At 50.3% G+C, this 13873-nt stretch overlaps 1 protein-coding gene across 10 annotated transcripts in view; it reads left to right on the plus strand.

Moving 5' to 3' along the window:
* Window positions 1–13873, plus strand: part of LOC105467071 (SIL1 nucleotide exchange factor) — a 253389-nt gene that overhangs the window by 225253 nt on the left and 14263 nt on the right. For all 10 annotated transcript variants that reach the window (XR_011624653.1, XM_071098353.1, XM_071098351.1 and 7 more), the window contains 2 exons: window positions 10896–10992; window positions 11451–11615. Coding sequence is in view for 9 of the 10 variants with exons in the window: in XM_071098353.1 (XP_070954454.1) it covers window positions 10896–10992; window positions 11451–11615 (262 nt within the window). In the remaining variant the exon portion in view is untranslated. The remainder of the gene's footprint in view (window positions 1–10895; window positions 10993–11450; window positions 11616–13873) is intronic.

Consider the following 13873-nt stretch of genomic DNA (forward strand, 5'->3'; position numbering starts at 1 on the left):
AAAACAGCTGTTATCCTAATGCTTGGCATTTGCCGGGAACTCTGTGTGTGTTTACGTATATAAAATCACATTTCATCCCCTAACAATCCCATGAGACAAATATTATTGTTATTAATCCCGGTTTTACAAATGCAGAAACTGAGGCCCAGAGAGGCTTAGTAACTTACCTCAGTCACGCAGCTGAAAACACTAGAATCTCAGACTTGCTCGTAGGTCTCTCTGACTCCAGAGCCGCACTTAGTTTTTTGCTTTCTGGGTTTGGGCTTTTTGGTGGAGAGAAAAAAAAAAAAAAAAAAGGAAAAAGTCCAGGTCATTGGCTTTTAGCCCACCAAAAATCTAACCAACCAACCACCAACCAACTGTGAGATAATTGTCACCTCTTTACCCTCGGTATAGAAGAGGCTTTCTCAACTGAAATCATTAAACTGGCACAGAAGCAAAATGGTGTGGTGCATGGGGTATCTGGGCAGTTGAAAATCTGCTTCTAGAAAAAAAAAGAAACCAATAAATTCTTCACTTGCTTTAATTCTTAATTCTCTTTTCTGACAGTTTTCTCTCTCAGGAGGTTAAGGAAGCAATAAGGAGAAGGGCTTCACTGAAATTATATGCTGAGCAACAACAAGGATCTGTCTGGTAAAAAAAAAAAAGAAAAAGTTTAGGGAACCCCAGCAGAAAGTGACTGTGTTTGGAGAAGCAAAAAGGGGAAGGTGAAACTCTCTGCCTCTGAGTTTTAGGGAAAGTAAATTTCAGAGGGTCCAGGAGAAAGTAGATGTGATGTCTGAACAGGAGCTTCAAAAGGAAGGATGACTCAGAGTTTGAAAAATGAAGTGTACTTAACAGAGTCACGAGTGATTACTGCAGGGAGCAGGGAGCCACCTAAAGAGACCCACGTGGCTGCAGGGGGCACAGTTCGAGCTGAGATTTTGTCTAGAGATGAAAACGGGACCTGTAACCAAGAGCAAATAGAGAAGAAGGATGCAACCTCTGAGAACACTGTCAGGAGCACCAGATGGGTGAGACCTGGGAAACGCTAAGAACAGCAAAGGCGCCTGTGCCGCTACTGTTGAGAGTGAGAGGGATGGCAAAGAAGGCTTTAGGCCACCTGGTTCAGTCAGGTGATTTAGCAGATGCCAGAGAGGGTATCTCTGTCCTTGCTCTCATTCTGTTTACCTCTGCCTTCTTTCTCAAGGAGAATGGCCTTCCTGCAGAAAGTAAAACAAACATAGAGTTAAGTGGAACTTGAGACAAGGAGTGTACAAAAAGTATAATGAGCCACTGGCTTCTCCAGATTAGACAGGGTCTGAAAAATTAAATGCCAAACAGAAACTTAGGGACATCATCATCAAACTGTGTGCAGGAATCTTTATGGCATTATAGGGATTGGGAGAGGGGCAAGGAGACACAATGGGCAACTGTTCTGGTTTTCAAAATAACAGAGCAAGTTTTTGAGATGTGACTTAAGAGTATTTTTAAAGAAAAGAGGTCATTTCTTAGAGTTAGTGTGAGTTCCATAAAACCAGGTCTTGCTGGACTAGTTTAATGCTTAAATTCTCCCTCCCGTCTCCCTCCATATAGAAAAGTTTAACACATTCTCCTTGATGAATTATTGAAAGTGGACACACCCATGTAACCACCACCCAGATCCAGAAATGTAACATTATCAGTACCCTAGAGGACTCTCTCAAGTTCCCTCCCAATTCTAATTTTCTTTTTCAGAAGATTTGCCAGGCTGGTAGATTAGGCCAGTATAATAGACACAGAGGAAGTCTGCATTTCAGGAAATCATTTGACAGAATCTCATAATAATCTAATAGATCAGATAGAGAAATGATGATAAAGACGTAGATTTGAGGCTGGGTGCCGTGGCTCGTGCCTGTAATCCCAGCACTTGGGAGGTCGAGGCGGGCAGATCACTTGAGGCCAGGAGTTCGAGACCAGCCTGGCCAACATGGCAAAACCCTGTCTCTACTGAAAATACAAAACACACACACAGACACACACACACACACACACACACACACAAAACTGGGCGTGGTGGTGAGCGTCGTGATGTGTGCCTGTAGTCCCAGCTATATGGTAGGCTGAGGCTCTGGGAGGCAGAGTTTGCAGTGAGCTTAGATTGCATCACTGCACTCCAGCCTGGGTGACAGAGTGAGGTGAGACTCTGAATCAAAAAAAGAAGAAAAAAAGATGTAGATTTGTAGCAGCTTGAACAATCAGACTTAATCAATGTTTATTTAGAAATGGTTCAGTGTCAACAGAGCCTTCACTGTAGTGATGTGCCAAAGAGCTCGTGGCAGACTCTGTCCTGTCTAACCTGCATTCTGGTTCTCATGTGAAGACGTGGGAACAGATGGCAGTGATCAGGAAGAGATAACCATGTGAGATACATGACAGTGAGGATCCAACAGAATAGTGACAGGCTAGGAGGAAGGGTCTAGGTAGCCAAGTGGCATTTTAAATTTTATTGTTATTAAACTTCTAATTTATAAGTAATTCAGATTCCTTGTTTAAAACAAAAATCTCACCACCCAGAAATAAATATATGGTGTCATATCACCCATACCGTTTGTAATTTGCTTTTTGCCTCCTGACAATATTTATTCTTTAGTAAGAATAAAATCGAAGCCCTGTGCTGGGGTTCAGAGCCATGTTGGGGATCCCCGGCTCATCAGAAGATCATGTGAGCAGCCTTTAGGGATTTGACCTAGGCAGGCCACTGTAAGCTCTGTGAGGCTGCTACCAAAAACCTAGAGATGGCCTGAGGCATTAGGGGCAGAATGGCCCTGGGGCAGAGGCAGCCAGGCCCACTGGACTCTGGGTGGGGGGTTGTCCAGCCTGGATCCCTATGGGTAGGTTTGGGCACCACCACTGTGGGATTCGTCAGTAAGTCAACAGGGTCAGGAAAGTGGAGGGTTTCAAGAGTCACCCTGAGAATGACTGCAGAATCCCGTGAGGCCACATTGTGAGAGGGGAGCTTTCTCTGGATGGTTGGCTCCTCCCAGCTTTCAGAAGGGCTGACCCATCTGGACAGGATCAGGAAACCCTCTCTTTCTTCAAGGGTAGACTTAGGACCAGAGGGTATAAGCTTCATGATAGCAGATTTTAGCTCAGTGTCAGAATATGTTTTTCTGGCAGTAGGAGGAGTTTTAAACTAGCATAAAGCTGCCTTGTTTGATGATGTAGTCTTCAAGTCCTGGGCTGCCAATTACCAGAGATGCTGTACTGGATAAAAGGTTGGGCATTGGCTCTAGTTATCCCAAATGCTGGTCCTCAGAACATAGGAATCACATGTAGCATTTATGAAAAAATCAGGTCTTCAGAGCCACATTCTCTGAGATTATGATTTAGTATATGAAGGGAAGGGCTTGGAATCTGTATTTTCAAAAAGGGCTCCAATTGTTCCTTGGAGAAATGGCTGATTCTATGGCTGGCATAGGAAAAGAGCAATATCTTGTACAAGAACATCTTGTGCTGGAAGGTAAGAAAATATTAAAGGGTGATGGAAACATGTTAAAAAGATACAGAAGCCAGCATGAAGAGGCCTGGTGATTAAGGATAATTTTAGCATTGAAGTAAATGATAGAAACTGATTCTATTCCATAGATTAAATAAGAATCTATTAATTCATACTGATGTCAATAAATGAATGAATGAAGAAATGGGAAAGAAGGAAAATCTCTTCTTTCAGGTAGAGTGCCAGCAAATAAAGATAGAAGCAAGAAGAATAAAGATAGGAGTTTGAAGGATAAAGATAGGAGTTTGAATATCATCATTTGACAAACATCGTGGTACAGGTTGAATATCCCTTATCAGAGATGCTTGAGACTAGAAATGTTTTGGATTTTGATTTTTTTGTTGTTGTTTTGTTTTTGGAATATTTGCATTATATACTTACCACTTGAGCATCCCTGATCCAAAAATCCAAAATCCAAAATGTTCCAGTGAACATTTCCTTTGAGCATCATGTTGATGCCCAAAAAGTTTCAGATTTTAGAGCATTTTGGATGTTAGATTTTGGAACTTATGATGCTTAACCTGGAATAATTAATCAAGAATTGTCAATGATTGCCAAAACTACTACATGAAAGTTTGATGAGGAATAGGCTGTCTTCATATCTTAAAGTGTCTCCCCACAAAATATTAATTTCAGGGGAACAAAGTATTTTTATAGTGAGAAATCTGGCAGATACCACCACAACCAAGTGTTCAAAGAAAACATCCAGTCGTGGGACTTACGGCTATCACTTGCCCTCCTGTGTGATGCACTGAGAAAGATACAGCACTGTGTGTGTGCATTCCTGCCAAAGCCGCAGCCTCAATCTAATCATGAGAACGCATCGGACAAATCCAAACTGAAAAACATTCTACCACTGGCCTGCACGTTTCGTAAATGTCAGTGTCATGAAAGACAAAGACTAAGGAAGAGTTCCAGATGAAAGGAGTCCAAGGAGACAGGCTGCTGTGTACATCGTGTGGGCATAGATCGAACGTGGGATCAAAATTATTTTTCTAATAAGAATATTATTGAGAGGGCTCTGTGCAGTGGCTCACACCTGTAATCCCAACACTTTAGGAAGCCGGGGCGGGAGGATTGCTTGAAGCCAGGAGTTCAAGACCAGCCTGGGCAATATTGTGAGAACCCCCATCTAAAAAAAAAAAAAAAAATTTTTTTTTTTTTTAAAGAAAAAAGAAGGGAAGGGGGGTGGGAAGGACTATTATTGGGACAGTTGGCAGAATCTAAGTAAATATCTATAGATTATTGTGTCAGTGTGAGTTTCCTGATTTTGATCATTGTACTTTGGTTATGTTCTTAGGACATTCACACCGATATGTTTAGGGGTAAAGGGTCTTCATATCTTCAATTACCCTCAAATATTTTGGAAAAGAAAATCTGTGTAAATATTAATAGAGACAGAAAATTGTGGTAAATGTCCACAATTGGTGAATCTGGATGGGAGTTTATTTACTATTCTTGTAGCTTTTCAGTAAGTCATTTTTCTGTGTGATTACTTTTCAGTAATTTTTTTTTTTCTTTAGAGAGACGGAATCTCACTCTGTCGCCCATAGCTCACTGCAGCCTCAACCTCCTGGGCTCAAGTGATCCTCCTACCTCAGCCTCCCGAGTAGCTGGGACCATAGGCACATATGACCTTGCCCGGCTATTTTTTTTTTTTTTTTACTTTTGCAGAGACGGGGATTTTACCACCCTGTGCAGGCTAGTTTCAAACTCCTGGACTCAAGCAGTCCTCCCGCCTTAGCCTGTCAAAGTGCCGGGATTACAGGCATAAGCCACCACACCTGGCCTATTTTCTGTAATTTTTTACATCACTAGTCTGAAATGGTTTCAGGAAATAAACTGCCCCAGGTGACTGTGATGCAGGGCTGTGTTGGAGAGCTACCAGATGTCCGTCAGGAAGGTCATTTGCTGCCCCTCCCTCTGAGGTTCCCTTTATCTCCCCAAAGATGGGCAGATGATTGTGTCTCTGTGTGTCTTGTGTGTGTGTCTGTTTGTCAAGAGGTTCTAGAGACCCTCTCGTGAGTTGCTGTTACTGTGGTGAGGAGTGGGTGTCTCATAGTTGCTTACGTGGGTGGCTTCCAGTTAGGGGCTGTACATGAAGGGGTTAGATGATAGCCCTGCCCTTCCCCAGTGTCCAGATGGAACTCCTGAGGCCATATAGGTCCCACCATTCAAGTGATGCGCAGATCATGTGTTTTGTTATTCCTGGAAGCTTGACTTTGCAGTGGAAGATTTGTATGGTGTTTTTTTTGTTAAACTTACTCAATTCGGTAATTGTATCTTTTTTTTTTTTTTTTTTTTTTTGAGACAAGAGTCTTGCTTTGTTGCCCAGACTGGAGTGCGGTGGCGTGATCTCAGCTCGCTGAAACCTCTACCTCCTGAGTTCAAGTGATTCTCCTGCCTCAGCCTCCTGAGTAGCTGAGATTACAGGCGCCTGCCACCGCACCAGCTAACTTTTGTATTTTTAGTAGAGACGGGGTTTCACCATGTTGACCAGGCCGGTCTCAGACTCTTGATCTCAAGTGATGTGCCCGCCTCAGCCTCCCAAAGTGCTGGGATTACAGGCGTGAGCCACCACTCCTGGCCAGTTGTTTGTATCTTAGCTGATTGATTCCCTAATCCCACTCATCCCTGGATGTCAGGCAAATATAGCTGTCTCTTGAACCCATCTATTTCAGGATTACACATCCTGCAAATTCTTGCTTTCCCAGATGATGGAGGCTACACATTAGGACATAAGCAAGGTGGGGCCACCAGAGGAAATCTTTCTCTCTGGGCAAGAAGGTGAGCATGCACTTCATCAGGTGAATGATTGAACCTGGCCCCATACACCCCTGAGATGTGCCCTCTGCCCTCAGTGCATGGCATCATCTCAGAGGCATTTCAGACGAAAAATGGTAGTTTTTTCCTGTCATAAGGGAATGAAAAGAGTATTTGTTGCACTGAGAAATGTCACGAGGACTCGTGAGTGAGCACATCCCTCTGCTGTGCCTCTGGTGTCCTGGTTTGGCCTGGCAGTCTCAATCACAGAAGCTCTCTTCAGTTACACCTTAGCATTTCCTTGGCCCCCATCTAACTAGTCCCCCTCATCCTTACTCCCACCCTAGAGCTCTGCCTTTTCCAGTTGTTCTCCTTTTCAGAAATTCAAACTTCCTTTTCAGCCCTTCTGGTTGACCCTGGAGCAGAATTTCCGTGCACACGCCCTGCTGGCCCTGACACCTGTGCAGTGGCCCAGGACCCCACACTCAAAAGGGCCCGAGCCTGGCTTCATGCTCTGTTCTCACTGTCTTGAAATTTCTGATGATTCTTGAACAAAAGGCCCCACGTTTTCATATTGCACTTGGGCCTGAAAATTATGTGGCTAGTCCTGAGCCCAAGGGTGGAGAAGTCAGCCCTGGCGTGTGTATTGGGCAGCAATCTCCTGGGCCCCCTGGCCGAGCTGGGCCGCCCTCCCTGTGGTCAGCTCCTTCAGTCCCCCTCCACCCAGACACATGCTCAGCTTCAGTTAGCTAAACTGTGACCTCTGACTCTTGACTGATTGCCCAAATTGCTGTCACCCTGACCCAAACTCTTTGGTTTTTGCAAATGCAATCACTTCCATTTTTGCAACCCGCCCCACCCCCAGCCCATCCCCCTGCAAGATTTACAGAGTAGCAGCTGCTGCCGTCCCTCTGCACACAGACAGCTGACTTGCCTGCTGATTGTGAACATCCCAGTAATCCAAGTGCTAATGGTATTTATTTAGTCCAGCCGGCTTAGCCCTGAACAAGGTTTATTCTCATTTATCGCATCGGAGATGAGCTACGTCCTTAATATCCTTCTGTTGACTTTGAGCACACCAGCACCACTAATGTCACTTTGAGGCGTGCCAGGTCCCCGCCCTCTTAACTCACTCAGATCCCCAACTGTCAGGATACCTACCTTCCAGCCAGCAGGACTGGCCCCTCCAGGGGTGGGCTGCAGCTCTGGTCCGGAGTCCATAGGCTGGAGGAGGATGGGGCTGGCATACGTGATATGTGCTCGAGGCATCCGGGCTGAATCAAGCTGTGCTCTCAAGAATGTGGTCTGACTTCTTCGTGTAGTAAACCTGCTGTAATTATCTTTTGGCCACAGTGCATTGGCTAGCACTGTGGCATTTTGGCATTCATTAACTATTCTGTCTTTAACATGGGTAGTCCTAGCTCTGCCTCATAGGTGAAAATTTGCCCAAGGTCATCAGCCATTGCTCATGAAATTCCCAGCAAGGGTCCTCCAGGCCCTGGCCCCTGCATGTCCAGAGGCCTCACTCTGAGCTGTTTTGGTAGTTGCCTCCCCCAGCCCCAGGCTGTGCACATTTAGAGCCCAAGGCGGAGCTGCCTGTGGAGAGAGGGTCTGTTTCTGGGAGCAGATTCTGCCCTTGGCAGGAGATTGCTCAGGAAACCCTCAGCTCTACTGGCCCTGCCTGGATGGACGGAGGAGCAGCTGGAGGCGCAGGCCTCATCTTCCCCCTCTTCCTCTGCTGTGTTTCTGCAACCCCTTCCCTGGGCAGCCCTAAAAGGCCACTTCACAGGGTGGCCTTTTAGGAAACTCCTGAAGCTGTGGGAACCCTGGGGTAAGGCCCGGAGTTCCCAGGGTCCCATGGGCACCTCGTTTAAGCTGATCATGTGAAGAGGCCAGGCAGGGCATGGACCCAGGGCTGCCAAGGCTGCGCACTGTCACAGCCCAGGTTTGGCCGTGGTCCTGTCCTACCCACGGACCTGGCTGTGGGTGAAAACATGAATTTATTGCCTTATGAACCCGATTTCAGCAATTTACAAAAGGTCAGACTTCCTCTTTTCTCTCCGGTTTACTTATCCCATGTGGGAGCTCTCTTCTCTCCTACTGGAAATGGAGTGGGAAGAGCTGCCTGAGGGAGACAGAGTGGGTGGGACTGGCTGCTGCTGGCTTGGCTGTGGGTGGCTCCCGGCCCACATCAGCCTACCTTCTGAAGAAGGAACTTCTCTTTGCCCTGGTCCCAGTGCAGCAAGTGGAAGGGCTTTGGTGGCCCAGCCCTGGGTGATTAACGGGCTGCGATGATGGGGTGCTGTGATGAGCTTTGTGCTGTCTTTGGAGGGCCTTGTCTCTGCTGCTCCGAGGGCCCATGAGGGATGGGACTCCTTGGCAGTGCTCCCAAAGGCTGATGCGATGTCAGATCTCGCAGTCCCCCTTGGGGAGGCAGCATTTGATGTTTGTGTGAATCTCTCAGAGTGGTCGTCTTCTCTTCCTGGACCCTCCTGTCATGGGTGAATGTTCCTTAGGCACATGATGGCAGAGACAGCCCTAATTAGCTCATGCTTTGATGAAACAGCTGCCTGTCTCAAGTTGGGGGGGGGGCAGCGGAGCAGCTCAGCTCCCAGGCCCCCCTGCAGCAGCTCCTGCCTCCCTGCCTATCTGGAGAGGAGCTGTCAGCCTCCCTTCCCCAGGGACTCTGGCCCATCTCCAGGCAGCTCTGCAGACACAGGGGTGGAGTTGCTGTGGGATGGGCTGGCACCCACCCTGTACTTCCTTTCTGGCTGAGAGGCTACAGAGTGACACGTGGTCCAAAGGAACCTTTCCCTTTAGAAAACTGGCTCAGCGTGCTCTGTCTGCTCTGGACCTTGAAGCTTGTTCCTGGTCGGAATAAAAGCGGGGAGCTATCTTCATTCCATTCAGCCAGCTTTGGGGGCATGCCTGCTGTGTGTCGGGCCCTCTCCTGTACAGTGGCACAGTGTGTCTTTTCTGGGTTTAGGACCAGGAGCCAGCTCCTTCTGATTTGTCTTTGTTTCCTTATATCCTGGCTCACTGTCGAGGACCCTGTGAGGGCCCCCTGGCCAGGAGGGTTGGGAGTTAGGAGGAACAGGTGCTTTCTGGGTCTCCAGGAGCTTGTGGTCATGTTAAGGGCAGGCAGCCAGAGGCATGTAGTGGCTTTGGTAGACTGCAGTGTCCTTTGTGGGCTAGTTGGGTGGGTGTGACAGCCACCATCTGACTGCTGGCTTGGCCCCTTCACCTGCTGCTGGCCTCAAGCTTTTGTGTGCCCGTCCCCTCTCTTCTCGGGGCCTCACAAGTGGGCTGCTGAGAGGGAAGCCCTGACCTGCCCAAGGGCCTGACCATCCGGTCTCTGTGCTTGCCACTTGCTCCTTAATTAATCGCTAATGCAATCTTGCAAGGAACCTGCAAAAGGGTATCCTGCTAGGGATCCCAGCCATGTCCCCTGCATGGCACCCTGCCCTGATGGGGGTCCCCGCCAGGCCCCTCATCCCTTCATGGTCCTGACTGTGGGAACCCTGGGGTAAGGCCCGGAGTTCCCAGGGTCCCATGGGTACCTCGTTTAAGCTGATCATGTGAAGAGGCCAGGCAGGGCATGGACCCAGGGCTGCCAAGGCTGCCAGACCCCCTCATCCCTGGGAGGTCTGGGCCTGAAATGTTTTAATCACATCATTATTTCTCTAGCCCAGAATGGGGAGAGGAGTTCCAGAGGCAGCTCAGGGTTTTGAGTACTTTAGTGCGGTGTGTTTCTCTGTTGATATGTTCATGGTTGTGTACACGTGTTCTTAGTTTGTTCGTTCGTTAGTTCGTTCGTTCGTTCGTTCGTTCGTTCATCCATCCATCCATCCATCCATCCATCCATCCATTCATTCATTCATTCATTCATTCATTCATTCATTCATTCATTCCCTACTGTCCAGGACCTGTGACATGGCAGGCTCTGTGCTGAGTGCTGAGAATACAGGGCAGAGAAGCTGACAGTAGCTGCTGTTATAGAGTGGGAGCCCAGTGGGAGGCATTGGGTGGATCTGTTTTAGGATCTGCCTAGGTATTCAGAGGCTCCTGTCTCTTGCACTTTCTTCCTGCCTTCTCCTACAAGCATTTTCTATGTGCAGTCTGAGTGCCGACCCAGGAGAGGAGAGGGATGGGGCGCTGGCCTTCGGGCTGCAGACCCAGAGGGGAACAGACCCATTAGTAATTGCCCCAGTGTGTGATGTGCCTGGGGTCACGGAGGAAGGAACATCTGGCACTGGCTTGGGAAGCGCCAAGAAAGGCTTCCTACGGGAGGGACGCTGAAGGAGCACCTTTGGCATCAAAATGTCTTTGCAGTAGTAGAGGCGAGTCACCTTCCAGCCTACTCCAGCCCCTTGGCTGCTGGGGAGTGGGGGCTGGCATGGGAGCCCTCAGCCCTGTCACCTGTGCTGTGGGCCACTGTTCCCACATGGGTCTGTGCCAGATGGTCTTTGTTTCCCCAGCTGAGTTTGACTTGCCCTGCGTGGGAACCTCCATTGTTCTTGTTTCTGCCCAGGATGGCTGGCATGGGCTCAGTTCCCTGACCACCCGATCCCTGGGCTGGGCACGGTAGTCATGCTTTCCTGTGCTTCTTCCCCAGCAACCCCAAGGTCCAGGTGGAGGCCATTGAAGGGGGAGCCCTGCAGAAGCTTCTGGTCATCCTGGCCACGGAGCAGCCACTCACGGCAAAGAAGAAGGTGTGTTTCCATGCCCTTCCGCCTGCCTGGCCCCCAGGACGCCTGTGGGGCCTGAAAGGAAAGGGTTCCTGTCCAGGCTATGCATGTTACCTTGGGGACCTGAGCGTCATCTGCTGGGTGGCATGGGGGAGAGGTTACACTAAACTAAAGCAGATGGCAGTGTGCCGAGGTGACTAGAGGCCTGTGGGCAGCTCCTGTGGTGTGCCCTTGGGCCCTACTCTTGGCCTCCCACCCTTGGTCTCTGTTTACCTCCCATTTACTCACTTGGTAATGTTGAAGGTGTCTGAGTCTCTACTGGCCTCACAGTCTTGGGTTCTAGGGTGTAGCTGTAACTGAGGTGTTAGGTGGGGCTGGGAGGAATGGGGACTAGGTTGGGGCACCTCTGTCTGCCTTCCCTGGACCTCAGGGCAGGTCCAGCTCACTTGGCCTCTCACCTGCCCCTGGGTCTCTGTCCCCAGGTCCTGTTTGCGCTGTGCTCCCTGCTGCGCCACTTCCCCTATGCCCAGAGGCAGTTCCTGAAGCTCGGGGGGCTGCAGGTTCTGAGGAGCCTGGTGCAGGAGAAGGGCACAGAGGTGCTGGCCGTGCGCGTGGTCACGCTGCTCTACGACCTGGTCACGGAGAAGGTGAGTACCCAGGCCCACCCGGTCTCCTCGTTTGCTTTGTGTGTGCTTCTGGATGGATGGACAGACAGATGGAAGAGACTGGGGACATCAGGGAGGATGTTGTGTGAGATGTGGTGGCTTAGCTGAAACCTGAGGGCTGATGAGTGGGAGATGGCCTTGCCAGCCATGGTCACAGCCAAGTGTGCAGGCAGAGGACTCAGCATGAGCAAGCCCTGGAGCAGCCAGGACCGGGCCCCCAAGGGACAAAAGGCTGAGGGGGTGGAGCAGCCCGGAGCGCCTTCGAATGGCACTGACTCTTCGGATTCCAGAAACTTGGAGGTGCCTCCTCTGGGAGCTTTGACTCTGGGCAGCGCCTCAGAGCGGCTGCCCTTGAGAGTCCCAGGGACCCAATTGCTTGCCACTTGGGAGGAGACTTGGTGCCCGGCCCTCTTTGCAAGCTTGAAGAAGCATCTTAATTAAGGAGGAGAGAGGAAAACCAGCCAGGCCTGGATTCTTAATTCAGCTGCTGCAGAGAGCATTGGCAGGGCTTCCTCAGTTGCCTCTCTAGGGCCACACATTCCCCAGAACAGCCGCATGCCGACTAGTGGAGCAGGGCTGGGCAGCCGCTGGAACTGCTGCCGAATGGCAGAGGCTGGGCCCTCCCCCCGCTCTGCACACGCCTCCCCCAGGCCTTCTCTCCCAGGCTGGGCCCTCCCCCCGCTCTGCACACGCCTCCCCCAGGCCTTCTCTCCCAGGCTGGGCCCTCCCCCCGCTCTGCACACGCCTCCCCCAGGCCTTCTCTCCCAGGCAGTGTCGGGATGGCTGTGGCTGCCTCTGTCTGTCACTCTCTCCCCAGCTCTCTGACTCTCTCTGCCTGTCTTATCTCTCGGTCTGTTTCTCTCTCTTCTCTTGTTCAAGCTGCAGAAATCCAGTTTCTTAGAACAGCAGGCAGCCATGTGGTGCTCAGATCCAATTAATAAGGCCCGGGCACAGTTCAGGTTCTGGGAGGGGGCCAGTGAGCCTGGAGAAGGACATGAAGGACATGTAGGCTGGCTGGGCATTTCCCAGGGAAACTGGGCTCTGTTCTCTGGTGTCTTGGGTGTATGTCCCTGCTGTCCCCAGCCCTGGCATCCTGGGCACTATGGCACCCATTGCTAGCACACTACCAGCAGGGAGGCTTGCCAAGGCTGCCCCGAGGCTGCCGGCCCTGGGAGCCTGCCTCTGGAAGCTTTGGGGTGCTGACATGATTGGGGAGGGGAGGACTGGCATCTCTCTACAAACAGTACGGAAATGGCCCCTTCTTTCCGGGCGGACAGCAGATGAGTTTCAGTCAGAGAGATTTAGGACTGACTGTACGTAGGCTGAGGCAGTCAGGGCTTCTCTGTTCTTGTGATTTCTTTTTTCTCTTTTTTTTGAGACAGGGTCTCTCTCTGTCACCCAGCGGCGTGATCTTGGCTCACTGCAACCTCTGCCTCCCAGACTCAAGTGATCCTCCCACCTCAGCCCCCTGAGCAGCTGTGACTACAGGCCCATGCCACCATGCCTGGCTAATTTTGTTCATTTTTTGTAAACAGGGTCTCACTATGTTGCTCAGGCTGGTCTTGAACTCCTGGGCTCAAGCAATCCTGCCTCAGCCTCCCAAAGTATTGGAATTACAGGCGTGAGTTACTAAGTCCAGCCTCTTGCAGCTCTTAAGAAAGAATGAAGACCTAGCCAAAGTAGGGGTGGGTCCAGAGCTGCCTGAAGGTGGAGGGACATGAGCTGTCCACCACGATGGAGGGGCACCGTGCAGCTCAGGGGGATCGCCGCAGCACGTTGTCGTGACAGCCGAGGACTGTGGAATTCCCATGGGCAATGTGACACCCCATCAGGGTGCTGGGGTCTGCCAGGCCCCAGGCAGTCCTCGTATGTGCCTTGGCCTGTGACAGGACCTCTACTGAGAGACCATGCCCTGGCATCTGGGCTTCTGCAGCGGTGAGATGCCTGCCTGGGGTTTGGATTCCATGGCCTCTGGTACATCTGAGGAGCTGAAGGGCCACAGGGGGACCCTGCCTGCCTGTGCTGCCTGCTGTGCCGGGTGCTGGGGAAATAGTCCGCAGTCCCTGCTGTCCCCGAGCTTTCAGGCAGAGGTTTATCAGAGAATTGCCCTGAGTGTGTGTTGTAGTCTGTCTGCTGCTGCTTTAACGGAATACCCTGGACTGGATAATGTATAAAGAAAAGGCAGTTTTGGCTCATGATTCACGAGGCTGGGAAATCCACGATTGGGTGGGTGCCTCTGG

This window comes from Macaca nemestrina, chromosome 6 (assembly GCF_043159975.1).
Source record: "Macaca nemestrina isolate mMacNem1 chromosome 6, mMacNem.hap1, whole genome shotgun sequence".
NCBI lineage: Eukaryota > Metazoa > Chordata > Mammalia > Primates > Cercopithecidae > Macaca > Macaca nemestrina.